At 39.8% G+C, this 26,408-nt stretch overlaps 4 protein-coding genes across 9 annotated transcripts in view; 1 reads left to right on the top strand and 3 right to left on the bottom strand.

The window, feature by feature from the left end:
• Nucleotides 1–237: 237 nt before the first annotated feature.
• Nucleotides 238–11,982, bottom strand: LOC139101190 (protein PTHB1-like). Its single transcript, XM_070654136.1, has 12 exons — nucleotides 11,697–11,982; nucleotides 11,385–11,473; nucleotides 7,780–8,044; nucleotides 7,108–7,355; nucleotides 6,834–6,964; nucleotides 4,879–5,056; nucleotides 4,520–4,765; nucleotides 4,078–4,320; nucleotides 2,599–2,882; nucleotides 2,034–2,204; nucleotides 689–826; nucleotides 238–599 (listed from the first exon to the last, which is right to left on the bottom strand). The coding sequence occupies exons 1-12, from the start codon at nucleotides 11,969–11,971 to the stop codon at nucleotides 378–380; spliced, it is 2,490 nt and encodes an 829-aa protein (XP_070510237.1). The 5' UTR covers nucleotides 11,972–11,982; the 3' UTR covers nucleotides 238–377.
• Nucleotides 11,983–12,881: 899 nt separating this feature from the next.
• LOC139101152 (ionotropic receptor 75a-like) lies at nucleotides 12,882–16,700 on the bottom strand. 3 transcript variants are annotated; one of them, XM_070654055.1, is made up of 11 exons: nucleotides 16,000–16,700; nucleotides 15,631–15,791; nucleotides 14,982–15,323; nucleotides 14,770–14,885; nucleotides 14,515–14,679; nucleotides 14,197–14,441; nucleotides 13,849–14,057; nucleotides 13,497–13,759; nucleotides 13,215–13,409; nucleotides 13,048–13,138; nucleotides 12,882–12,981 (listed from the first exon to the last, which is right to left on the bottom strand). In XM_070654055.1, exons 1-10 carry the CDS (start codon nucleotides 16,148–16,150, stop codon nucleotides 13,060–13,062), a joined length of 1,926 nt encoding a protein of 641 aa, XP_070510156.1. In that variant the 5' UTR covers nucleotides 16,151–16,700; the 3' UTR covers nucleotides 12,882–12,981; nucleotides 13,048–13,059. The 3 variants fall into 3 exon arrangements, with proteins under 3 accessions (XP_070510156.1, XP_070510153.1, XP_070510154.1); XM_070654052.1 differs by lacking the exon at nucleotides 16,000–16,700 and having other exon boundaries at nucleotides 15,622–15,896; XM_070654053.1 differs by lacking the exons at nucleotides 12,882–12,981; nucleotides 16,000–16,700 and having other exon boundaries at nucleotides 12,992–13,138; nucleotides 15,622–15,896.
• A 126-nt stretch (nucleotides 16,701–16,826) lies between these two features.
• On the top strand, nucleotides 16,827–18,274 carry LOC139101185 (dynactin subunit 5-like). The gene is made up of 4 exons (XM_070654130.1): nucleotides 16,827–17,149; nucleotides 17,376–17,563; nucleotides 17,658–17,769; nucleotides 17,851–18,274. Exons 1-4 carry the CDS (start codon nucleotides 17,102–17,104, stop codon nucleotides 18,046–18,048), a joined length of 546 nt encoding a protein of 181 aa, XP_070510231.1. The 5' UTR covers nucleotides 16,827–17,101; the 3' UTR covers nucleotides 18,049–18,274.
• Nucleotides 18,275–18,368: 94 nt separating this feature from the next.
• Nucleotides 18,369–26,408, bottom strand: part of LOC139101154 (probable glutamate receptor) — a 33,606-nt gene continuing 25,566 nt past the window's right edge. The window contains exons 1-9 of one of the 4 annotated variants that reach the window (XM_070654062.1): nucleotides 21,887–21,997; nucleotides 21,295–21,648; nucleotides 20,912–21,027; nucleotides 20,232–20,402; nucleotides 19,760–20,013; nucleotides 19,404–19,612; nucleotides 18,998–19,272; nucleotides 18,598–18,792; nucleotides 18,369–18,536 (exon numbers count right to left, since the gene is read on the bottom strand). In XM_070654062.1, coding sequence (XP_070510163.1) covers nucleotides 18,470–18,536; nucleotides 18,598–18,792; nucleotides 18,998–19,272; nucleotides 19,404–19,612; nucleotides 19,760–20,013; nucleotides 20,232–20,402; nucleotides 20,912–21,027; nucleotides 21,295–21,633 — 1,626 coding nt within the window. In that variant the 5' untranslated portion in view covers nucleotides 21,634–21,648; nucleotides 21,887–21,997 and the 3' untranslated portion in view covers nucleotides 18,369–18,469. Of the gene's footprint in view, nucleotides 18,537–18,597; nucleotides 18,793–18,990; nucleotides 19,273–19,403; nucleotides 19,613–19,759; nucleotides 20,014–20,231; nucleotides 20,403–20,911; nucleotides 21,028–21,294; nucleotides 21,649–21,886; nucleotides 21,998–26,408 lie in introns of those variants that run through there. The other 3 variants (XM_070654064.1, XM_070654063.1, XM_070654065.1) reach the window with 3 other exon arrangements.

Here is a 26,408-nt window from a genome sequence, read left to right as displayed (position 1 = left end):
GCGCGACGGCGGCAATATTCCTGGGATCTTATTAAGGATGCTGGGGCGAGATTACGCCGGCGAATGTCGCGAGGCCACTACACGGAATTCAAATTTTGTAATTTTTTTTTTTTTTTTTGCGCTCCAAAAACTTCGTTTCTTCTTTTTTATTTCGGGACAATCATGCACGACAAATCAGTTAAAGAAACTTGTTTCTCTCGATAAAGCTTTTTTTTTCTTTTTTTTATTTGTCTTTGTTAAATTCTGATCGAAGAGGTTTAATTTACATGAAAAAATTTGTTTCCTTTACACTCGAACGTTCACCTGCTCTTAGAATACGTACGTAAGATTTCTGGAAGAGAAGTTTCTTTATCAGGCGACGCAACGATTTTTTTTTTTTAAGAAGGACCAGTTTCGGATTGTTCGTTTTCGACCGCGTCGCCTTCTCGATAGCTGTCGAGGCGTTCAATCGCGTGCACCAAACGTTTCTTTAACTTCGCGAATTCTTTGGCGGACGTCATTTTGCTTAACGTGGACTTCGCGTCCAGGTGGCTCGTGCCTTTCCTCGATGTAGCTTTTAGGAATGTATTCAGACTGACGTCGACGATCTCTTCCCAATCCTGTGAAACCGAGCGAATACACGTATTGAAATACGAGATAGGTACCTGAATTAGTTAATTGACTAGAAATATATGTTGGCAAATCTTACGAGCTCGTCGCGCAGCTGTGGCTCAAATCCGATCGCGGCTTCGAGCATCGCGTACTTGTCGTCGTTTATATTGAGCCGCAGCAACAGGAGCAGTAACCTTACGACGCACTGCAAACCGTGGCCGGCGCGTTCTCGTTCCTGTAACAGCCCAATTACCGCGTTACATCACGCCGCACTGGCGGGACTGCGCGTCGCCAATCAACTCGGACGATGCCCGAGATTTCGGCTAGGAATTCGAGCCGGTATAATTTTCACGCCACGCACCTTAGCCATTTTTTTTTTTTTTACATTTATTAATTACGCGCACTTTCGATTTTACTGAACATTATTTTCACTGCTCTCTTTGGAACATATCAACGAATTATTAATTTTTATTTTATTTCTTGTAAAAAATTTATTTCTTTTTTTTAATATTATTTTTTATATATTTTATTTATTTGTGTTTCGTTCGTTCGAACGGAATGGTCTTTTTCGCGCCGTAGTCTTTCCTTTCATTAACTATCTAAACGTGGCTCTCCTGTATATCGCGCGAATCGGCGCTCACATTGAATTCCCTTCCCCGGTGTGCCATAAATCTCGCAAATAATAAGCCACTCGAGCGCGACGAGAGGGATCGAGTAACGATCACGGGCACGTTGATACAGTTTCGCGAAACCGCCGTCGTGTGATCGCCATCTCCGCTTCCAGATCGGTGATAAAACGTAGCGTATCGGCCGCAATCGGCCGCCAAGTGGCTCTCGTGTGTTTTATACGGCCGAGATTACGGTCGCCGCTCGCCGGTTGCTGTCAACGTTGGGTGAATAAGCGAAGGCAGGCTACAGCGGGCAATTACAGCACGCGCGATTCGCGAGCATTATCGAAACAAGCAGATTCCGAAGCTGTAGTTTTTCCGACGAACGCGTTAAAAATCACGAACAGAAGTTACCTTTAATTAATTACAAGTAGCATAAATGAAAACATATATTTTAGTTAGAAAATAATTTAAATTCGATAAAAAGAAAGAAACCTACTTTAGAGTTTAACGAAATTTTTTTTTACGACTTTAATATTAAAAATTCACAGAAAAAGTTAACAACTTTTATCTTTTTTTTTTCTTTTTTTTACGGTAGGACTAATTAGAAAATTAAGTACGTAGATGTAAATAAGTGTAAGGCCGTTGTATAGAAATTAAGAAATTGTTTCCAACTGTTCCAACAATTTTATGGCAAAGCTTTACGAGATCGGACTGGATGCGCTTCAGTCCAACGTCATCTTGATTAAAGGCTAAGATCGATCGTAGAATGAGCGAGTACGTTGTAAATGGAAGGAGATCGGTTGTTAGGAGGGTAGGACATTGGTCAATTACCGTTCGTGCGATCGCGAGATCATCCAGAAGCGCGAAGATCGCGCGATAAGTCGACTCCAAGAGGAATGGTAGTCCGGTCGCGGTCAGAGATCGGGTGTTCCGCTCCCTCACGGCGCGCAGCATCCTTCTCTCGATGTTTCTCAACTGGGTCGACAGCAGCCCGATCTCGCTCTGTGCTTGCGAACAAATAAAAAAAAAAATAAAAGCAGGCTTAATGAATAAGGGAGAGGGTAATTAATCGACGGCAACGGCAATGTTAATGAATCGGACGCCGCGCGTCATCATCGTCGTCGTGCGATCGGGAGGGAAACTAATCTTAAATCTTATGGGAGCGGCAAAAGCATGAGCTTAAAAACGAAAGAAGGAGAAAGAAAGAGGGAAAAGAGTAGAGATAAAAAAGATAAGAAATAAATTCTGAGAAATTAAAATTTACTAATTAATTTGAAAAGAAAACGGCAAAAAATCAATAATAAATGAAACGTTCGAATAAATGTAATTCTTTGAATTATGCGACGATTGCAAATCAAAATTAGATTCACGTTAGGAATATATTAAAATAAATCACCGCGATTTTGTCCGCCTCTTGACGGCTGCGGTAGTGCGCCTCCATCTGAGATTGGACCAGCTGTATATGATTTTGCGCAATGGAAGTTGTAAAGTTTCCGGTAGCCTTGTCTTTGAGCCTATTCAGCAGCTGCTGAACCACCAAGGCCATTGAAAGCCCGTCATTCGACTGCACTCGATATCGATTACTAGTAGCGCCGGAAACGATTGTCACCACACTGCCAGTTTGCACGTGCTGCAAGCCAAGCGCATTCCAATTTTGCCTCTGCAAGTCTCCTGTAAATTCTACGAAGAACGATCGTAAATTAAAACCTTCATGGGAAACGTTTAAACCTCCGTCGAAAGGAAGTAAAAAAGTTTAGCGATTTAATTCGATTATAAATATATTATAATTAATTTAGATTTATACTTGTTCTCACTTGATCTCCGTTCACCGAGATCTTAATGACTGAAATAATTAACATTTTAACTTTACGAAAATAACGCGACAGGCGTTGGGTTTCAAAACTATTTCTTGAAAGAAGAGAGTTTGAACTTGTCGAAATATTTGCAACGAAAATTACGGCCCGGTAGTTATCGTTCTTAAAGCTATCGTTCCGTATTCCGTGTCGGGCGTACCGAGACTCAGGGCGAGACGTTGATATTTTTATGATTGATACATTCGGGCCCGCGCGGCTCTCGCGGGAGGGAAGGAATTCACTTAACGAGAATTTTACCGACTTTAAATTACGAATCTACCAGGTGTGCGAGGCTAAAAGCTGAGAGGCCGATAAAAGGAAGAAAATGCGCCGTGATTGAAGAGGTTCGGGGTAAGGTTCCTGGGGTCCGCGATGTCTGATTATCGTATTAGGTGGGCTGAGATGCCGCGCGTTTAAACCGCTCCACGAACGAAAGAGAAAGAAAGAGAGAGAAAGAGGCTGGATTCCTTAATATCGCCGTTCGTAAACGAGACATCCTAATTCTCTATCTACAATTTCCTAGCCCGTAATTTCCGACGGGGAACAGCGAGGCGAAATACGAGGCAGTGGGAGTAAAAAAAAAAGATATCCGTGAGTTTTTAGGGAATCCTTTACGACGACGGGATCAACAGGGCGGCAACGTAAAGCTATGGGTTTTATAATGTCGCGTCCTGTGAACGACCGATTTTTCCACGACTCCATAGCCCCTGTCGCTACGATCAATCCCCTTAAAAATAAATACGAAAGCGGAATAAAATTTTCGAGAAGGATTATTTGAATATTAGACGCAATCCCGTGCTTGTAATACAAAATTGTACGTTTAATTCAAGCCGAATAAAACTTATTAGAGGAGTTCTTCCGGAGTTTGTTGGGAACTTATCGCGCAAAATGGCGAAAGAAAGAGAAAAGAAAAAGAAAAAGATTTATATCGTAGAGAGAATAGTTTATCGCGGTTGCAGCCCTGGTCGCGAAAGGCGGGAAGGGTAAAGAGGCATTATAAACGACGGTGCCGATGGATTTACCGGGAAACAGCTGGCTAAAAGCCACGAGGGGCTCGCTGCACTTGATGGTCGCCGTGAAGGTGGACGTGTTCTCGGGTGGGCAGGCCCTCAGCATCATCTTCAGAGGCAGTTGGGCCATCTTCTGAAGTACGCGTAGACTCCCACGATCCGCCGTTTCGTAGCTCGCCGTGACTCTCACGTCCGACGATATCGCCGGCAGATCCGTCGTCGCGTAGATCGTCGCGCGCAGAGTGTGCCGGTCACCTTCGCATTCGTACGATCGAGAAAGAATGAAAAATAGTATTGCAAAAAATAAAGTAAAAAAAGTATATATAAATTATTTATTATATTTTCCATAATTCCGCCGTCCTACTTCTCGCGTTTTAATTGTTCGTTTCCGAGCCGCTGTTCCCTTGCTCGAGACTTCGCGCCGTAAACACGTAACTTTACGTGACTAGCTTACAAAGATTGGTAATAACGTGGCAATCCTTCTCGACGACGAATGGCTTTGAGACGTCCACGCATACTTGAACGTCGCGAAGCGTTGTGTACGTGGACAGCTCTATGGTGATCCTGCACATTGAATTACGACCCTCCGCGTCGTCTTTCGAGTCGTCCTGATTTCCTCGTAAACGAGGCTCCAGATCCGTAGACACGGTCACAGACATTATCAGCTCGGCGTCCATGTTAACGTCACTAAGCTGAACGCCTTATAATTTTAATGATAAAACAATTAATGCCCTGTAGTAAAGGATTAAGAACTTTTTTTTTTTTGTAAAATTTAATTGCTCGTGCATATATAGATTCACGTGTCATTCGTACCGGAAGCCTTATTTCTCTTCGCCGACTTGCGTAGCTCCATGAGCTCATCTTCGGCGGCCACATAATCGTATCCGCGACGATGTAGAGGAGGCGCGATAAATAACGACGGCTCTGAGCCCAAGTAGCAAGCCTCCAGCTGGCCCTCTTCGGAAAGAACGACGATCACTCCGTCTAAGTGCTAAAAAAAGAAATATCAAACTTTAAATTATAGTCGCAACGCCGCAAAAGGCAAAATCAACCCCAAATTGGTCAAAGAAACCGTGGATAAAAAATAGAAAAAAAAAAAACGAAAGAAAAAATCGCGGGAAACCCGGAATGGCCTGTACATCATAGTTATTATCCTACGGATCTGTGCAAAAGCAATATGAGAACTAAATTAAAGACTCGTTCGTAAAAAAGTAATTTGACCTTTGAAATAAAACATCAAAATGACTCGAGTGCGGCAACGGACCTTTAACCGTGGCAATATGTATGCATTAATTACAACTATCACTTTTTCGTTTAATTATTCTCTCTCTCTCTCTCTCTTTTTTTTGTTTTCTCTTTTTTTTTTCTTTTTTTTTCTTTTTACCCGTGGAAGCTCAGATAAAACATTCGTACCAGATTCTTTTCATACCGGCGAACCGAAAGGCTGTTTCTACTTTTGCCATTGTGCACGATAAGATAAAAAAATAATCATTGCTATTTTCATAACATACTGACGTCCGGCTTGATTTAGGCGGTTTCTAAGCATTTTCTCGCGCCGACGTGTACACGCGGAACAAACTTTAGTTACCACGACGATAGTTGACTGATTAACGAAGCGGAGTTCTCGGTATTAAGCTAATTAGCCAGCAATTCGCGCGCACTGGTGTCCTCCGGAAAGGCAACAATGACAACCTTGCCGGTCGCGCCGTTAGCTGTGCCAGGACGATAAGATAAAGCCAGGGTGATAATTGCCGACTCCTCGTCCTTCCCTGCACTCTTGCGGTTTTTTCCTTTCGCGGTCGGTCTTTCATTGCCGATGCCGATGCTAAAAGCCTCGAGTGTTTCTTTCGATCATCGTCGCCACGCGAGCTCTTCGCTTTTATCTTTGCTCCTCTTTCCCCCCTTCCTCCCTTGGTCTTGCGGTTTCGAAAATTCCTAAACGAACAATTCACAAGATAGTCAAACACGTTCTCGAGCAATTAGATTATCATTTTGCGCCGGCATTTGACGCAGGCTTCGCGAACGGTGGATGGAAATCTGTAAAACGCGATTCCAATTAAATAATCGTATCTCCAGGGAAAAGTAAACGGGCAATTATTTTCTACGAAACTCTTAAGAAAAAATGTATATTCATATTTTTATCGCATTACATAGAAATGTATTTCTATTTTGTTTCTCGGAAGATTCTTACAATAAAAGACGAAGATAAGATTAGATTTACAGAACTTTAGAGGTTTGAGATTATTCCTCATTTCTTTTCTTTAAAATATGAAATAAGAGTTGTACAAAAGAAAAAGAAAAGCTTCCAATAGCAAAAATTCAATAGATCCGGGCCTGACACAATGTTGTCAGAGAAACGACGACTGGAGATACCGATTATGCGACACGGAAGAGGATACACCGATATAATGGAGGTCTCGGTTCGCTTTTTTTTGTCAAATGTCATCGGCTCTGATTGCGCATTATCACGGGCGCAGATACGCGTTCCATCGAGGGTTTTTTCTATTTTTATGTTTTTTTCATTTCTAAAAAGAATTTTTTTTTCGTATTTTCGTATATCGATCACTATGTCATTGTCTAGATAAGCTAATCTTTCGACCCTCGATAATTTCCTTCTCTTATTTGTTTCTCACATTGGCGAAGATTAAATTATTTCGTCGGATACAGCGTAGGTTCTTTTTCCTTTCTTGAGACGTTTTCTGTAAGACAACACCCTGAAATGTCGCGTCAAATGAGAACGCGAATTATAGAATTGTGCAATTAGTTACCTGAAAATGAGCTCGGGTTACGGAGACCGGAGTAAGAGGCAACTGAGCCGACCACTTAAGAGTCGTGCCCTCGTAAATCATCAGGGTGTTTGTGTCAGCGATTACGAGCACCATCAGCTTACCATCCGGTTCTAAAAGCATCATGCTCAATTAGTACATTTATTTTTTATTTGTTAAAATAATTAGGCGCGTCGCATCTAATTTTTTTTAAGCGTTTTTCAAAAATCCAGAATTTAATTCATCTTTCTTCTTTCTTTTTCTCGTCGTTAATTACCTATCACATAAGCTTGAAAACAGAGCGCCTTATATTCAAGTCTCTTCGCGTATTTTAGGGTGACGCAATTGTCTTTTAGGCAAAATAGATTTTTTTCGCCTAGTATAAGAATCCCAACTTCGAAACTGCTCAAGGTGACGGCGTCGATATCGAGGACGGCTTCCCCGACATTGTAACTCCAGTCCGGTTCTAGATTCTTTGGTTCTTCCGAACGATCCTTGCTGCCAAATTCCGCCATGCTCTTATACCTGCGCGAAAAACGTACATACATATGACCGCGATAATTTTATCTCGTTAATATTTAAATGAATCGCGCGGCCAAAGTTGGAGCACGTGAGAACAATAGTCATTGCAAACTTAAGTTGTTTTTTTTTTTTTTTTTTTTTTTTTTTTTTAATAGACACGCTCTTTTTTTATGTTATTAAATTTTTAATATTATTGTCGCAACTTTACTGAAAGGTGCGTTGACTCGACAATTTCAAAGACTTTGCCTTTTTTTTTTTTATCTGCCTATCGCTGGGAATCTAATGATAGCGAATCGTATATCTCGTCGTTAGTTCTCTCAGTTAATAATCCTGAAAGACGAAGCCGCAATTCGATGCGACGCGTTATCTGTACACCGGCAGGTGTTCATTGACGGGCTACTTGGAACGGCACAGTAGAACAACCTGCCTGTAACATTCGAGGATCCACGCGGAGCTCGGCGTCACGAAGATGTCGTTCCGCGAAACGTAGACGATCGGCTCCGGCAGCAAGCGATTCCCGAGAATCAGGCTGAAGGTGGGAGTCTCTTGCTCATAGAATAGAAGCGTGCCGTCCAGACATTGAACGCAGAGGAAGTCCCGACCCCGCACGCCGCCAAACGGCCCCGTCGTCAGGGACGCCGGAAATCGCTGTAGCAAATGCTCGTAAGCGATTTCTAGACCGCAGTGGTCTCCTGAATAGAATAATTAATTAAACTTTAATGAAACTGTCCGAAGCCACGCCGTTTAAAAGCCTATTTATTACGCGTTACGTAATACGTATGAATGGTTTTGAAGGAATGTGTCCTTGCGGGGTTTTTTTAATTGCAAGGACGACGTTTGTCGGAACTGGTAAAAATTGCCTCGCACTTTTGCCGGAGAGACGGTTTTTTTCTTGTTTTTTTTTTCTTTCATCGGCATTAAATCAGGCCGATTATGTGCGCCCGCAGACATGTGCATAGCGGTTAATTGAAGAAATAAATATGCGAGACTGATGTTCGAGCTCTCAGGCGGCGGCGGTGCTAGACAAGCGGCGCGAGACGACGAACAATCGCGATTCCTGTCTGTATATAGGTCAGACCGCAATCCATCGCGGTCACGCACGAGCATCCGGATGAGAGCTGATCGGTGTATGCGTTTTGCTGACTACATATATCATATGAAAAAGAAAGAGAGGGAAAAACGAAAGAGGAAATAAAAAAAAATATATTAAAGATTCGACGAAGAAAATAAGATTTTACTTTTAATCGATAAGATATTGCAATTTTTTGCTCGCAAATTTTTACACGCCGCAAATTGATTGACGTACTAAATGCCTCGAGTTGAAGCTGGAGAACACAATTTTTTTTTTTTCTTTTTTTCTTTTTTTTCCATCTATGACAGAAACTACTTATTAGAGAAAATTAATCATTTTTGCTGAGAAAATGAAAAAGATAATGTGAAAATTGGTGGCGCCTGCTTGGCGTCAGGAAGTAGACTCTCATCTCACGAATGAAGTGAATCGGACAGTTGCAACTTGTACATGTGAGAATAATATCGCAATGTGCAATTTGCATTTTTTTCGAGCGGTGCGAGCGTGCAGTCGGAATGGAAATTGACTGTGGACGGTTTTTCATCGAGGGAGATAATCATTCTCACTTTCCGTTCCGCGGCCGCCCCGAGAGGAATCGCGCGTTTTACGCGCTCGAAAAAAAAAAGAAGAAAAAATAGAGAGAGAGAGAAAAAAAAGTATACGCGCTTGACGACGTAACGCGCTCGACGTCGTAACGGCGCTCGCGAATTATTACGAAACGCTCGGCGGTTGTTATTGCTGCGTCTAATATCGGCTGGATTTAACGAGATACTCGCTCGAGGCGTCTCTCTCGATCTCGGATCGTGCTACGAAAGCAGTCTTTAACATCGAAACGGTTCCAAGTCGGTCATTTTGACCGACAAGCGCTTTTTTTTTCTCAGCCGCAAAGACTGTCTTTAAGCGGCGAACAAACTTAATTTTATTCCGATTCGATATATATTTAAAAATGAGGGAAAAGGGAAAGGAGGGGAGGCAGAATGTTTTACATTTTTCGTGGATAAATATCGGATGCGGAAGATACGCGTGAAGCACTTTTCGATAACGTGCAGTATAAATTATACAACTTGATATATTTTTTAATAATTCGGCAAGCATTATTTCACACTGTGTAACGTTATTACATCTCGTTAAATGCACCAGAATTGAATCACGCATTAGGTGGAGACTGTGTATGTTTCCGATTATCAAGACTATTTCAATTCATATGTTTTCCCGCAACGATTATGTAATTTTCCGCATTATGTATAGAATTGCGTGGATCATTAATATTAATGGATAAATATTCCTCCACATGGCGTTCTAGGGTCAAAATTGTCTGATCCGACTCCTCCTTGATCTTTCAAAGACGTTTTAATTTCAAATCGTGAATGCAACGAGGAAAACGTGCGCCAATCCGAGCAGTTGTAGGAAATTAAAAAAAGAAAAAAAAAGAAACGTCTTTTAGCGTTACGTAAATCAATATAAACGGAGGAAAAATCTTCGAGAAGGATAGACACGTCGCGATAACGTCTGCACCTGAGTTTTCGATCGCTCGCGATTGTGGCAAGTAAAAACGAAAAGCGACGTCACAAATATATGATCTTTTACATTTTAATTATAATTAATTAATTTACAAAAAAAAAAGAAAAGAAAGAAACTAAAGTTTAATTTTCTTTATCTATCAAGGTAGTCTTTTTAAGGTAATCGATATACGACTCATAAATCGACCAACGTTCATCTGCGTTATCATATCTTCGCGCTCCGCTCTTTATCCCGCGATGATTAACTTCGTGATTTTTACGACAATTCTGTAGAAGTCGACGTCGCTTCGATTCCAACGCAATCCGCCGCGCGGGTACATATTACACACGTTCGCGCGAAAGATATCCGACTTTACACAACTCGTACCACGAGCTACCGTCGATATCGCGTGGAAATCGTTCCGCGATAGGCCCGTCGTGAAAGATCGCCGGCACGGGACGCGCGTCTTCATCTCTCATCGGCGCGGATCCTTGCACGCGGGAATAACTTTAGCGCGCTCGCCGGTGCTCGTTAGCGCAGCCGCCACCGCTCGCGGTCATTTTATCTACGCGGTCTGGACCGGCTCTCCGGAGGAAGAGACCGGGGTCCGTCGTGATCACCGCCTCCGGACCCCGCGGGCTCCTTCGTTCTCGCATGAAAAATAATTACACGTTCCCTCACCGCTCAAATATATAAATTACATATCGAACTCGAGGATTATAATAACGGCGTTAATAATATAACGATAATGAGGATAACAAAAATGATAATGCCCGTAATAACGACAGCGGTATTAGCGGCAGTGACATAAGTTACCGCGGCGAATAACGAGGGATATTAATAAGGTGATTACGAGGTATGCCGCAATGAAATGAAAATGTATGCAATGCTCGACATATCCTGTAGACTTGTTTGTTGCAAAATCTAATTAGCGGGCCATTCTTAAGTCAGGTTTCTCGCGAGAATTCCAATCGAGCCTGCACACGGGGACTTCGCCGAACGCTCGATCTCGTTAGCCGTTATGGCCGCGCTCTTGCCCATCTCACCCGAAGGCTGTTTCCATCCCGCAATTAATGTTATTGTCGCGGCACGGAAATTAATATTCCGATAACACGCGGCGCATTGTGATTCTGGAATCCAATTAAGTTGAATAGAAAAATCGCGACACCGACTTCTTGCACCGCCGGCTCCTGCTTTCATTAAATGTAATTTGAGTATTTGTTTTCTTTGAGTTAAGACCGACTACGGAACGGTTTATTGCTCGTTCGCTAGGCGCGCTTTTAAACGCACCATTTATTAATATCGACAGAAAAAAAAGGAAAGATTTATGAAATTAAATGAGAAATCGAAGAACAGAAAGGTTTAAAAAAAAAAAAGAAAAATGTTTTAAATGCATTTACAAGTGCACATTTTATGATTCGTGATTTTTATGGTTATGGTATAAGATAGATTGTCGTACAGACCGTGCTCAACGGAGCCTTGGTTCAAAATTATGCTGTAAATAACGAGCTTCTTTGATATCAGTATCGCCAGTTGAGTATCTTGCGAGCCTCTGAAACAGATTAGTGCCGATTATTATGAAATCAATTTTCTTCCGTCGTAATTGATTGTAACCAATTAAAATTAGTAGTTGTTTTTTTTTTCTTTTTTATCATTTCGCCTTTCGCAAATATCATTCGCGAGACCACGCGTTTCAGAATTAAAAACGCGCCATTCTTCGCGACGTCAGTAATCTTTTTTTTTTTTTATTTCGGGAACTTCGTGATTTAACTTACGAGACAAATTTTCCCGTCTTCATGTCGACGATGCAGTCGCCGATTTGCGCCTCGACGATCAGATCCGAAGACTTGTAGCCATTCGGCGACTTGGTCTCGTCTATCCATTGCGAGGATGGGCTGTATATCCGAAGGTAGCCACTGTGGCTGCCGACGACGACGACGTCTTTTCGGTCGGTGCCGAATAACGGCGTGACCAAAAGACTTCGCCTGTCGAAAGACTCGTTCACCCCGCACTGCGTTCTCCACCATTCTTTTGTCCTGAACAGCGACATTATCGAAAAGGGTTTAAGAATTCGGCGGCATCGCGACGCGGCCGAGAATGAATCGCTACTAACGCCCGAGGGGGTTTACACGTTGACGGTTGCTATGACATCGCGTAGACACAACACTAGCTTCTCGAAGCTAATTAAAGATGTATAACGAAATCGTGCTGTAATTCCGACGCACTAATAAGCAAGAAATGTCTCGAGGTAATGGCGTATTACGTATTGCAGCAGCGAAATTAACAGGGCGCGCTTAAACCTAGGTTTCCAAAATAAATTCGCGAGATTTTTTATTTTTTTTTAAGAATTATAAACGGTGCAAATTATTCAATTCTCATAATTTCAGAAAAGTGTATTTAAATGTCTTAATTTCAAAACCCTGAAAATCTTCGGGAAAATGTATAATTACTTAAAAATAATTAGATCGCGTGATTCGATAACTCGGAAAAATTTCTTAAATTATACAATTTTTAATTTCTTCAAAATCCGTGATATTTTTAACAATTTTAAACAATTATAATTAATATTACATGGTTAATAATAAATTGCTTAAAAATAATCAAACGACTACAGATCCGCGCGTCGAAGTATTCTTTCTTTCTTTTTTTATCACATAAATTGATATAATATCTTGTCAGTAGATGTCAGTACTGTATATGATTTCCAAATGACCACAGTTGGAATGATAGGTTTCCATCTGCTTCTTGATATGAATATTTATAGGGAATAAATAATTTACGGGAGCTATTTGAATAACGCTTTAACTGTACGATATAGATTAATTATTAAAAGTAAGAATCTTCTCTGAAATTAAAATCAGTGATACGTTGCTCGTTAGGGTATTTTTGCGAGGCCAGCTTTCTTTCCAATAATTGCATACATGGCTTTACTATAAGCTCCTACTAATTACTATACGCTATTACTATGTACGCTAAATTAATATTGATTATCGACTCTCCTTCGTCAAAATTACGGAAAGAATTTGCAGAGTAATCAAGCTAATTTGCTTGCCGCATCAGCTGGAATTTAGAAAGTTTTAATTTTTTTTTCTTTTTAATTTCGTTGAGTGAATACGAATTACATACATTCACGATAGTCTAATCGATGTATTTGACAATGCTGAGATCTGATTCTTCAGCTACGGGGATGGGCCTTTCCTTCATTTTCATACTTTGTCTGTAAAAAAAAATTAAGAATAATAATGACGCGTTATGTATTAAAAAAAATAAATTTTTTATACATTTAATATTACTTTTTGTACCACAATAACTCGAGCACGAACACGAATACGCTAATTAGGGTGCCGTATCCCATTGCGAGTAACGCGAAGTAGCATTCCGTGAAGCCGATCGTGATGAAGTTAGTCTGACCCGAACATGCCGGCTTTCTTGCGTACAAACGATAATAAGTCCGATACATGAGCCCGTATTCACGCAGTTTTAAAGCTCTGAAAATAATTAATCTCCCGAGTAGTTTAAGATTGCTTTACATTTCATCGTGCAACAAGTAGAAGAAGAAAAAAATGTGGGTTTACCCATTTTTTATTATTTCCAAATAAGGCGATCGCTTTGGTATTACGAGAAGCGGATCTACTGAGTTCACGAAACTGATCTCGGTTATGCCGCATTTTTCCTCTTCCCGATACGTGTGTTGCATAAGATTGTATATTACATTTCGCGTGCCATGAAATGCGAAGGGTTCGCTTTTTAAACGGTGAATTCCCTCCTCTAGGCTTATCCAATTCGATTTGCTGGTAATTTTATCTACGATCGCTTTTCTAACGGGACCTTGCTGAGCCTACATTTCAATAAGATAAATTTTCTTTCTTTTTTTCTTCGATTATTCAATTCTTTGTCTTATGGATGTTAAAGCTTTAGCTTGTTTACCTCTAAATAATATCGGTTGAACACGTAGTTTTGTGCTCCGAGAGTTAACGGACTGTGCAAGAGATCGGAAAGAGTTTTGATTGAATCCGTCGTTGATTGCACAAGTGCGACGATATTTGCCGTATAAGCGGCGTAAAGACTTAGCGAGGCAACCAGCAGCATTAGAGTAACGATTCGAGACGGAATTCGGTACGGCTCGTACGAATATCCTACAAAGAAATATTTCGGATTAAAAGACTGGTTTCGAGGATTCTAAAACATAAAGCTTTTTATTGCGTTTCATAAACTTTTTTTTGATATATTTTAACTTATAAATTAAGAAGTTGTTTTTATATTAAATTATAATACCTTGTTGAGCAAACGCGCCCAAAAGAACGAGAAGATCGTCGACAATCGTTGGTTCGCTATTTATTTTGTAAACCGCCGATTTATTCGAAGTACTTCGATAATATTCCCACTTCATAGACAAGTAGAGCAAGCAGAAAACGAGAACGAGAAATGTAGCTGTCGCTATCCAGACATTTCGTTGAAAGGGCATCGCGAAGATGTTTTTTACAGTGGACAATAAGGGACGTCGGAATATGAAACATAAACTATAGAAAGCTTTATACTTTGTGTCAATTTCAGTAAGAGATCTCTTGATTTAGATTCTTGATGGAATTTTACTTAGTATTTGTGTAGAGTTGAATGTATTCCACGATAGATACGCGTTCTGTTAGCATGTACGCTCCGGAGCCAATGTCGATTTCGCGTCGCTGCAACTTGCCGATCATTCCGTCCCAGGATCCATTTTTATTACGTCCAAAAGTGTTTTCGATATCGAACGTTACCCTACCGTAAAAATTAATTTATTTTTTAGGTTTACGTAATTATTAAAATTTCAGTATTAGTATATTTAATCGACGAGAGAGTAAGACTTACGTTGCGTTCATGCGGTTCACTAAATGATGCACCCATACGTAATTAGCCTTTGCGATAGGATCTATAGTTTGATACATAAAATCCGTTAAGTGATTTAACGTGTCAGGATTTGTTACCTGCGAAGATAAAAAAGAAAAAAATAATAACGTATCTGTACACAAAAAATTTTGAATAGTTAAAAACTGAGCTACGTTGCGAAATTTTTAAAGTACCACAAGACAGGATTTGAGAGCTGTCTGTTGAAGATTTCTTCTTCGTGTCGAGGACATGACGAAGGTACTCATTCGTAAACCATTTTCAGTCGTCCAATTTCCACGATTTTCCCATATTACTTTTCGTTGCGGACTTGGTCGGTACACGGACGTTAAATTAAGAAAGTCACCGTCGAATCTTTGAGCGAGAATCACGTCGCTATCGGGGTAGATAGACAGGTCTTCAAAGATGTTTAGTATCGAGTTGTTGTACGTGACAGTTGCATTGGTATTACCGATTGTTTTTCGATCTTGAAGAAGCAACCACTTCATCGGGGCAATAAACATTCCTTTTGAATGTGCCTATTGCACAACATTAGAAAATAATTAATTAATTTAATCCGATGATGAAAGAGTTCTCTGCACTCTCTTATATTAGATTGAAAACGTTAAAAACTCTTTTTTTCTTTCCTTTTTTTTTCTTCTTGACGATGTGTGTAATTCAAATTTATTGAGCAATCGCGAATAATCATCCGCAAGCGAAAGTGTTAACGTCAACGAAGTAAACATTGAATAATGAGTAGACAATGAATAATGAGATTTTTTTTTAATGTGTTTGCTTCATAAAAATTGTATTTATGATTATTTAATTGCAACATACGTCTGGTACCTGTCGCAAAATTTCGGTGGCGTAATCGCAATCCAGGTCTAGCATATGGAGTTTTCGATGTTCCACATTGTCGTAAGATCTCTCTTCGAGCTTTTCGAAATTATGGATGTCATGTATCAAACGGTACTTCGACACTTTTTTCGATAATATAATCGTATCGTCTATAAAAAAGTAAAAGCAGAATCAATCAATTTCCTTAAAATATCGCTTTCTTAAATGAAGCGATTGTGATATTTATAGCGACGTCACGGCATGGTGGCAGATTAATTTATTATAATTTATAACGATTCAATATACATAAATTTTTTTTTTTAAACACACATTTTCCAAAAATCACGAAATGTAAATTAAAAATAAGAAAAATCTTGCCATCGTTAATGCACGTGTGTATCGATAATTTCAACGGCGGAAATAAAATGGGCGTTGCATCGGTGATAAATTGTAGAATTGCGTCGTCGATTTGACGGGAAGACGCAATGTCGAGCGATATCGCAAGAATGCTCAGAATGACGAAGAGCATTATAATCGGTTCTGTATTCGTTGCAATCGCGATTGCAAATGGGGGATCTCTTCGAAATTGTCGACAGCACCGATTATTCGTCCATCGCAGTCTTTTAGTGTACACCAAGCTCGCGTCCGTGATAAAACTTCCTTGTAATTTAGAATAATGAGAACAAATAAAGGGAAAAACTACGTAGTGAGTTGATTATGGGTCCACGTAAAATATGTAATATTTCCGACGCATGTTAGATCGATATAATGTATAGCTCGCGAATCGTATCCTGTGGAACGGTTTAGTAACGTGCGGTTTTCGAGATTTTTATCAGCTTTCGTGTTCTCACGGAATATTTCCCGATGGTATAATTATCAAAAGTATTACTCGCAACAATGATGGTCAAAGCCGGCGCAAGAGACTCGGCGTCTGTATTTTGTTGTGAGAAACCGCAGCTGTGAGATTTTTCCGTATTCTATACCGCGGCACTTGCGGTAGAATTTTTATTACATTTACCTTGTATTTTCGCATGCTACAAATTGCATCGATGCAAAATTCTTTTTACTAATTCTTTCTGCAACGTTGCTTTGTCATGCGTATCGCACGAACAATTTCGATAACAAGGGTAAAAATGTGTTTGCATTAAATATCAGTATACATTTAATGAGCAAATAATTTAGTAAAGTAAGGTATTACTTTGCGATTTATTTTTATTTAAAAAAATTTTCTTTTGGTTACTTAAAATCGTCTTTTTACAAGATTTCGTAACATCAGCTGAGAATTAAATTCTTAGCGACTTTCCCGCGACGCAAAGAATAGTACACACGTTCGTTAGTAGATGACGATAGCGTTCGCTATCGCTTCGTCAGCTGATCAATCGCGCTGGTCAGCTTCTCGTTTTGTTTGTCTCGGAGGAGCGACACCGAATTAATGTGATCGCTTTTAATATTATTCATTGACTGTGTTGTATTACTAAAAATGGAGCCACAAGATATTTATTACAATAAAGGCGAATACGTTGAAACGGTAAGTAATATTACAAAAATTGAAGTATTATTAAAGCGTTATTAAAACGTTTATTAATATCTGAAATAGATCAGAAACATTAAAACTATTATCGTTAAATTGTTAAAAGTGTTAAAAAATATACTCTAAAAGTGACTTAATAAATTTGTATTTATTTAACGACGCGTACGCGTTTAAGAAATTGGAATTGAACATGATACATAACCTAAAATTCTCTCTGCTCCAGGCATCTGGAAATAAAGTGAGCAGGCTGACTGTCCTATGTGGCTCGCAGAATATTGTACTGCATGGTAAAGTAATAGTGCAGTCTGACGCTATTATTAGAGGTGATCTAGCGAATGTCAGAACAGGTCGTTATTGTATTATCAGCAAGAATGCAGTCATTCGACCACCGTTCAAAAAATTTAGCAGGGGGCAAGCTATATATTTTTTACTATTTTGCGTTACAAACAATTGTCCTTAGGTTCAAATTCTGTTTTAATTAATTGTTGTTATTAATCTCGATTAGGGTTGCCTTTTTCCCATTAACAATGGGAAATCATGTATTTGTGGGAGAGCGAGCAGTTGTAAATGCAGCGTTGGTTGGTTCCTACGTTTACATTGGGAAGAATGCCATAATTGTACGTATTAAAACAAGCTTGTCGATATGTCATATGAATCCCAAGCACGGTGCTTTTACAATCGTATTTGTTTCGCTATAGGGCAGGCGATCCGTTCTGAAAGATTGTTGCTACATCGAAGATGGTGCGGTTGTACCACCAGAAACTATTGTACCATCGTTTACTCGCTTCGCTGGTAGCCCAGCGACTTGTGTCGAAGAATTACCCGAGTGCACGTTAGATCTTATGGTAGACTTTACGAAAAATTACTACGAACACTTTTTACCAGCGCGCATGTAATATTTATTTGTACATGTATGTCAATAACTGATAATTTTGAATATTTATTTAATTAATTTCCTTTTAATATATAATCAAGTGTTGTATACGCATGACAAAGGGAAATTAGGAGAAGGTAAAGATTCAATTGAAAATAATAGATTTAATATTAGGCATATGAATTTTTTAGTCGATGTATATATTCTGTTGTAATTTTAGATTAAATATAAGAATGTTTGAAATAAGAGCTCTGTGTTTTCTAATATAAAATATAATACTTTGCTGGTAATTTTTTATATTGCAATCTTGATGTTGCTGCTGCTGGTGCTTTAAAATTATTGTAACTTATGAGATTTATTAAAATGGATTGCGTTTGTCGTAAGATTTAAAAATGCCTCTTAGCTTCTATCGTAATTAATATACACGCATTTTCTGCAAACATTTAATCAAGGTATTCTACAAAATTGGATTCTGAGCTTGACGTTTCTTTTACCGCGCGCATAGTTTGCCTGCAAAAGAAAACGTAACGAATAACTCGAGGCACAGTAATGAGGTCGCCCTTAATCTTACCTCTTATGCCATAATAACTCGAATGCAAATACAATTACGGTGAAAAGTATTCCGTAGCCCATCGTGACCAACGCGAAATAGCATTCGGTGAAACCGATAGTGATAAAGCTGGTCTGACTCGAGCACACTGGTTTTCTCGTATACAGGCGATATTCCTCGTGATATTTCAGTCCGTATTCTCGTAATTTTAGAGCTCTGAAAAACATAATTCATCGTTATGCCGAACATTCTAAGAATCATTGTATCACAAGGTAATTACCGGTCTGCGTACGCAGTTACCGCCTTACGAATAACGCGTCAATAAAATGTGCCTTCTAAAACTGCAGACAATTTTATGCCCTAGTGTCGCAATAAAGTTTCGAAAACTATGCCCCACGTAAAGATAATACGTACCACTTACCCATTTTTTATTATCTCCGAGTAAGGCGATCGCTTTTGTATCACGAGAAGCGGATATAAGACATTTAGAAAATCGATCTCGGTCAAGCCGCATTTTTCCTCCTCCAAGTATGTGTCTTGCATCAATTGGTACACCGTGCCGACCTCGCCTTGAAACGCGAAGAGTTCATTTCTCACGCGGCGCACACCTTCTTCTATAGTCATCCAATTATTTTTCCGCCCCTTCGGCTCGACTCGTTGCTCCCAGATAGCCTTCCTGATCGGATCTTGAAAAGACTACTATCCGACAAACTATTAATTCATTTATTTCTTCTGATTACTTACCGTTATTAATAATCCTGACACCGTAACAAGTTTTCGGCAATTAAAAATAATAGTATTTTTATATCGCTAATATATCCACCGACCTTAAAGTAATGTCTGTTGTACACTACGTCCTGCGCGCCCAATTTTAAAGGACTGTTCAGGAGATCCGGAAGAGTTTTAATTGAATCCGTGGTAGACTGCAGCAGACCCACGATGTTTGCTGTGTACGCAGCATAGAGACTCAGCGACGTCAGCAGTAACATAAAAGTTACAATTCGTGTCGAAATTCTGTAAGGCTCGTACGAGTATCCTACGATTTCACGTTAAATAAAATAAAAATAATTTTTGAAATATTAAATAAAATTCACGCATTAAAAAAAAAAAAAAGAAATTAATTTTCGAAATTCTTAAACATTACGTTTGAGTACATGATTATTATTGATAATTGTCTCTGTACCTTGCTGAGTAAATGCACCTAGAAGAATTAGAAGATAATCACTGACCGTCGGCTTGCTGGGATTTAATTGATTCCAATAGGCTGTCGTGTCTATAGTTTGGTTGCGATAATATTCCCATTTAATGGACAAGTAGAGCAAACAGAAAACTAGCATAAGAAATACGGCGATCGCTATCCAAACGTTTCGTTGGAAGGGCAAAGTAAATATGTTGCTCACAGTTGACAGTAAAGGTCGCCGAAATATGAAGCGCGAGCTGTGACAGATTTATTTGAAACAATAACGTAATAAAGAGAAAAAAATTTATAGCGATATAATAACTTAATTTAGACGGTTTCTATCTTAAAAAGTTGGTGCGTTACGCATAAATCAGTTTTTTAATTATTGCAATTTAATTATTTATTTTTTTTTTTTTATTAATTTATATGGAAGTTAATTAAATCGACGTATCAGAAAAATGAGTAATTTTTTTACCAAGTTTGCGTATATAATTGAACGTATTGTACAACACCAATACGTTCCGGAACAAGAAAAGTTGCGGTGCCGCCGATATCTATCTCACGCCGGTCTAGCATCCCGATCATTCCGCTCCAAGAACCATTTTTCGAGCGATATCCCCAGCTATCCGTGATCTCAAAACTTATTCTGTGTTTGAAAGCAAAAATGCATGTATCGCATCTCATATTTATTTTGTATATATTTATATATAATTATATTGATAAACAAGGAATTGAAAAACAATTATATCAATGTTGACAGATTTAATCGCGAAAAGTGGATTTTACACAGCCGATCAGATACGAATAAATGTGATAACGATGCAGTTTTTCTCGTCTGCAACAAATTTGTAAATACGCTGTACTCTTGTTTGATTATATGTACAAGGGTCTCTATTCGTCTGATTACGAATCGTAGCTCGGTTAAAATAATTTATCACTGTTTTTGGCATATGTGTACCGTAATCGTCTGATCACTTTACCGCGGCCTCGTTAATGAGCCTTGAGCTCGTATTTATTACGTCGTTTCGAAGCTCGTATTCAAGATTCTAGAATTGGCATGATTATTCGTTACGAATTATCACCCTTGAATTCAGTTCACGAACGTCTTGTGAAAATGAAATATGTGGCATAAACGCGGTTAAAAATCAAACTCACGTAGCATTCATTCGGTTCACTATATGCAGTATCCAAGGATAATTCGCCTTCGTGACAGGATCTATAGCTTTATCCTTGAAGTCCGTCAGATGATTAACAGTATTGGGATCCGTCATCTGGAATTCCAATAAATCTTAAAAAAAGAAAAAAAATTATTTTCCTTTAAAGAAATTCTTAAAATCAAGGTTAAACCACGATGCTTTCGATACTTTACCACAACCGTGGCGAATATTTTATTTGCTTTGCTCTCCGCTTAAAGTAGCAACTATACATGTCGCACACACGTTGCGTTAATTTGCAAATAAAACGCTTGGCGAACGTCTCATTGATATTTAAGTGCATTTTCTTTTGCGATTGATTTACGAGTCGTTTATTTAAAGTACCACGAGACAGGATTTAAGAGCTGTCCGCTGAAGATTTCTTCTTCGCACCGAGGCAACGTCGAAAGTCCTCATTTTTAGACCGTGCACGGCCGTCCAATTTCCACGATTTTCCCACGTCGCGCTTCGCTGCGGGCTTGGCCGATATACGGACGATATTTCGAGAACGTCGCTGGCGAATCTTCGCGCGAGCAGTACGTCGCTGTCGGGATAGATCGCGAGTTTCTCGAAGATTTCCAGCAAAGAGTCATTAAATGCAAAAGTCAGATTGGCGTTATCGTTGCCGTCGATCTTCCGCTTTCGATCTTGAAAAAGCAGCCACTTCGTCGGGGCGACAAACATTCTTTTCGAATGTGCCTGTCAATTCATATCAGATACGTATCGCGATAAATAAGACGATCAATATAAAATATGCGACGATCACATTGCCCGTAAGTCTCATCGTTCAAAGTAATTAATGAAATACATATAAAGCTCTTTATTTTTTTTTAATTATCTCACTCCGAGGTTTATAAACAAATATCCCCGTCCGCTTATGTTTCTTATTCGCAAAACGCTTGTGTCGGTGCGAGACGGATGTATAAATGTATTTTACCTGTCGCAAAAGATCTGGGGCATAATCGCAATCCAAATTCAGCACGTATAGATTCCGATGTTCTAAATTATCGTAGACCACTGGATCAAGTCCTTCGTAAACGTTACGAATATTATGCGTCAGATAATTGCTCGACAATGTTTTCGATAATTCGATCGTGTCATCTGCAACAGAGTATTATATTTGATTGGACTTTAATCAATAATTTTTGTTATCTTTATTAATACGTAGAGACAAGTAATTTTAAATTTTTTTAACGAGCACAAAAATCTTGCCACGATTGTTGCACAGCTGTAAAGTTATTCTCGAAGGTGGAAACAGAACGGGCGTTGCGTTGACGATGAATTTTACGATCACGTTGTCGGCGCGAAATGACGCGGTTACGTCACCGCCGAGTGACAGCGCGATAACGCACAGGACCAAAAAGATCATCCCGTTCGCGATTGCCCTCGCGGACCGACTGCGGATATACTTTTCGGGCCGTCGACAAGACGACCAATCGATCATTCGCCCGCCGTTTATTATACCGGTTTTTCTCGTGATTACACAGCGATCCGCGTAATTCCCTGCATTGTAGAATCGCAGCTTCGCGAAGAAATGACGGGCTATCAAGATAACGAGCGTTATTACGGCCGGTGAAATATTCAGGATACACGATAGGCCCTGGTTAGCGTATGTCAACAGATTACATACTTGTCGGGCGCTTCCCGACACGATTTCGCCAGCTTTCCTCGTTCTCACGAGTGCTTTTTCATCCCCCGCGAGTGCACCGTTTCAGGCAATAATGGCAGTGTAAAGCGCTGCCAGCCCGAAGTAGAAAGACAGCTGGCGAACCCAGTTCATTCTCAATATGACGTATAGTTTTTAAAGGATTATCTTGCCTGCTTGCTTATCAAAGATTTGCATTCTCGACGTCTTCCAGCGCACATGTGTGACGCGCACATTTGACGCATGTGCCGCGTCCACGTGTTGGAACAGCGAACGCGATTATCATACCAAACAAATTTATTTCGCATTAAGCTAAACGTCGTTATATTTTAATTAAACATTACTAATGGAGATAGAAATAGAAAAATAAAAGAAAAGGGAATTCTTTTACTGGAAGAATTATATTCTTTAGGTTAATGATTGCTTCTAATGTGATGTACTAAGCTTGAACTAAGACAATTTTATTTAACTAAATTTTATTAATTTATTAACTAAGTATTGATTAGGAAAAAAAAGAGATAGAGAGAAGTGTAGAATTCTGCGGTAAAAATAAAAAAATCTGCTTTAATATTTTGAATAATTCTTTTGAAATGGTCGCTGCGATGAACGCGCTAAATTGCAATTGTTGTCTTAATTTTAGCTAGTCTCTACACACAAGTTATACTACGGCGCGATATCTTAAAATAAGATAAGATGTAACACTCGTGTAATTTGGTTTCTGAAAACTTCCGCTCTACATTTTCAGTGGGATCGCTTTATTTAATTCTCCCAATTATCTCGTTATATAAAAACGAAATTTGTTCTTTTAATTATGCATTCGACGGAGTCACGTATTATTTGCAGACCTGCGTTTAAAAAAATTTTTTTTTTATTTATTCACCGGCGGAAAGCTAAACGTTGCGTGTTAATTAAGTACGTTCCGAAACAAAATTCTGTTTAATGACATGTTCGGCGATCGGGCCACAAGCTGACGAGCAATCGCGAGACGAGTTAATCGTTATAAATCCTTAATCGAGAGAAAACAGGCGCCGAAGAATACTTTTTACTTTTCACGAAACATTTCACTCGTGCGCGAAATCGCGCTTATCGAGGAGATCGCGCGGCGTGTCTCCGCAATTAAGTAAAGCGCCGTAATCAGCAAGTTAATCGTTGCACAATAGGCGATATGTACGACTATCACGTTGCAATATTTCACGTGAGATGATTGTACAATAATATAACTCCTAACGTTGAGCAGAATCTTTCGAAGAAAATTGCGTAATACGGCTTGAAAGTTACCTTTGCATTTTATTTTATTTTAATTAGAAGTAAGATAAGAGAAAGAAATAGTCTGAAAAAAATTATAAAAAAAAACGACAATCGAAAAAGAGCCAGGAATCTTTGCTAAATTTTTTATTTTTTTTTCTGAGGACAAAATTGTTCTTCATGTGATAGAAATTAATTATCGAAATAATAGTCCATCCATATATTTGTCAGAAGTAATTTTTTAATGAACCGCAATGAGCTAACGAACACTTCGTGCTTTCACGAGTCCTATCGCACATCGTTTCGTTACACGGCGATCGAGATCTTGCTTGTCATTCGCATCGACGACTCGCGTGATTAGTTAGTGATTTACACGTGAGACGAGCCTCCCGCTGCCTTCTTATCAGTGCTTATTCACGAGATCCGTAGACCGACGTGAGCAAACATCGGAGTCACACACGTGTTCAGAATTAATCGTTTCACGACCACGAAATCACGGGACGAGATTTAACAACCAGTTTTATTGCCGGACTTTAATAGTACGAAGCGCACGGCTCTCGATTAGCGATGAAATATTTCGCGTCGCGTACGGGATGATCCATTACGCGAGATAAGACTTCGCAGAAGCAATTAATAATTTTTTTTTTCTTTTTCGCCGAGAGGGATGTTTCCGTCGCGTTTCTCGTACGCATACGATTTTCCTGCTTATCTGCGATAGGAATCTGCCAAGGCTGCTCGGCGGAGTTAATTTGAAAATCAACCCAAGCAATTATTATCACATATACATAACCACTTCGTAAACTATAATTATTTTCCCGCCGTCACTTTATCGCGACGCGCGCAGGTTCTTCTTTAAAGTGATCTTGAGCAATCGCAACTGCAACGTTATCGCGCCAATTCCGGAAAAAAAAAAGAATCACGCGTGCGCCGAATATAGAATTAATTTTTAAGACGCCTGCTACTTCCGGGATTCCGAACATCATCGAACATACGTCTTGGTTCTTGCGTCACGCACGGCCGAGAGAATCTATCGAGTCTTCGATACGGCTTTTGTTTCGAAAATGAAATCGCATGAAAGTTCGTGTTCACTAACCGGAAAGAAACTTCACCGTACGCGTATCGGTCTTGATAAAACGACCGGCGCAGCTTGTTTACTGACAAAAGGAAAGAGGACGGGTGCGCATCGCAGGACGCTACACTTTCTCGCCGTTCGAAACGTCGACCTAAAATCAAATTACGAGCGCGCGCTTTCGCTGCGGAAATTTTTTTTTTTTTTTGTTTTTTTACGACGCGATAAAAGTTTCCGTAAATTGCTCTCAAAACCGCGAACATTTCCACAAAATACACCGAGACCGCCGTAAATGCATATGTAACTTGTATCAGTATATAACTTTTGATAAAACATTCGCGGACTCGCTTCGCGTCTACTGAGCTTATCGCATGAATCACGAAACGATCGTAACGTTGATGGAAATATAACTCCCTGTAGTATGTGTTGATAATTTTTATTGGCGATACCGAAATAAGCAGTCCCATGCGACAACGTCCGCTGAGCACCTTATGGCAATTAAAATTACAATAAATTACAATTAGCTTAATTCTTAATCTCTTCGCTAACGCATCTTTGCAGCCAATACGCTTACAAATTTTATTAATGTATAAATACTAAAAAAAAAAAAAAAAAAAAAAAGGAAGACCCATTTAATCTTTGAAAATTATAAAAATAAAAATTGCAAGATGCTGCAGCAGCGTTCTGACGCTGGCCACTTCGTTGAGCGTTCCATCGCGATTGTACTCAATCGTACAATGTATTCAATCTCTTTATCGTCCGCATCGTTTGAATTGGTGACAATGTTAAGAACTAGGATTGGCGGAAGTGGAAGGGACAGATTGGCATAACTCGTTACCGGCTCGAGCCTCGGCTGCTCAGCCGTGCCAGTTTGTCGACCCGCGAATGAGGCCGTAGCGATGGGGTCTGTGGGTCACTCGGAGGCCCACCGATCACGACGATGACGACGACGATGACGCGTCCGTGCGATAGTCATTTACTTTGTGAATGGAGCCTCTCGGGCCGGAATGAGCCGCGATCGCGATCGCGGCGAAGCGGGTTTCTCGTTTAAGCGACGGGAGGAGACCCGGCCGACTCTCGCGTGCCGCATCGCCATCGACTTTCCGCGATGCCGGTGATTTTCCATAAACGCTTTCCTGCTAGTTTCGCTCGTGCTTCTCAGAAGAGACGCGAGCACGTGACGGGCCGACGTAACGTTGGAACGACAATTACACTTTGTGGCTCTTTTACTTCTTTGTATCTTTATATTTTTATCTCACGATTGCGACATTAGAACAAAATTAATTTCTATATCGGACGAGATAACGTGAACACTACAAGTCGGATCCTCCCGCTTAGCGGAACCTATCAATCAACCATCTCGATTCTTTTTTTTTTTTTCCCCTCCCGATATTTTTGTCCGATAAGTTTCGATAATTAATTATTTGCGATAAACGTAACGGTATCGATGTCTCAATTTCATATCCTGCTGCTGATTTATTCGCAGTGCCGCGGCAAAAA

This window comes from Cardiocondyla obscurior, linkage group LG03, assembly GCF_019399895.1.
Source record: "Cardiocondyla obscurior isolate alpha-2009 linkage group LG03, Cobs3.1, whole genome shotgun sequence".
NCBI classification, from domain to species: Eukaryota; Metazoa; Arthropoda; class Insecta; order Hymenoptera; family Formicidae; genus Cardiocondyla; species Cardiocondyla obscurior.
This window is presented reverse-complemented; position numbering and strand designations above follow the sequence as displayed.

Excerpts from the sequence above, each read along its gene's own strand:
- LOC139101190 (XM_070654136.1), bottom strand. The coding sequence starts at position 11,971 with ATGTCGCTGTTCAGGACAAAAGAATGGTGGAGAACGCAGTGCGGGGTG. Across the intron at positions 2,205-2,598 it reads AAGAGGCGGACAAAATCGCG|AGCGAGATCGGGCTGCTGTC; the intron begins GTGATTTATTTT and ends TCGCAAGCACAG. Across the intron at positions 827-2,033 it reads ATCTCGCGATCGCACGAACG|GAACGAGAACGCGCCGGCCA; the intron begins GTAATTGACCAA and ends GGGCTGTTACAG.
- LOC139101152 (XM_070654055.1), bottom strand. The coding sequence starts at position 16,150 with ATGCTCTTCGTCATTCTGAGCATTCTTGCGATATCGCTCGACATTGCG. Across the intron at positions 15,792-15,999 it reads ACACACGTGCATTAACGATG|ACGATACGATTATATTATCG; the intron begins GCAAGATTTTTC and ends ACTTTTTTATAG. Across the intron at positions 15,324-15,630 it reads CCACCGAAATTTTGCGACAG|GCACATTCAAAAGGAATGTT; the intron begins GTACCAGACGTA and ends GTTGTGCAATAG.
- LOC139101185 (XM_070654130.1), top strand. The coding sequence starts at position 17,102 with ATGGAGCCACAAGATATTTATTACAATAAAGGCGAATACGTTGAAACG. Across the intron at positions 17,150-17,375 it reads AAGGCGAATACGTTGAAACG|GCATCTGGAAATAAAGTGAG; the intron begins GTAAGTAATATT and ends TCTCTGCTCCAG. Across the intron at positions 17,770-17,850 it reads TTGGGAAGAATGCCATAATT|GGCAGGCGATCCGTTCTGAA; the intron begins GTACGTATTAAA and ends GTTTCGCTATAG.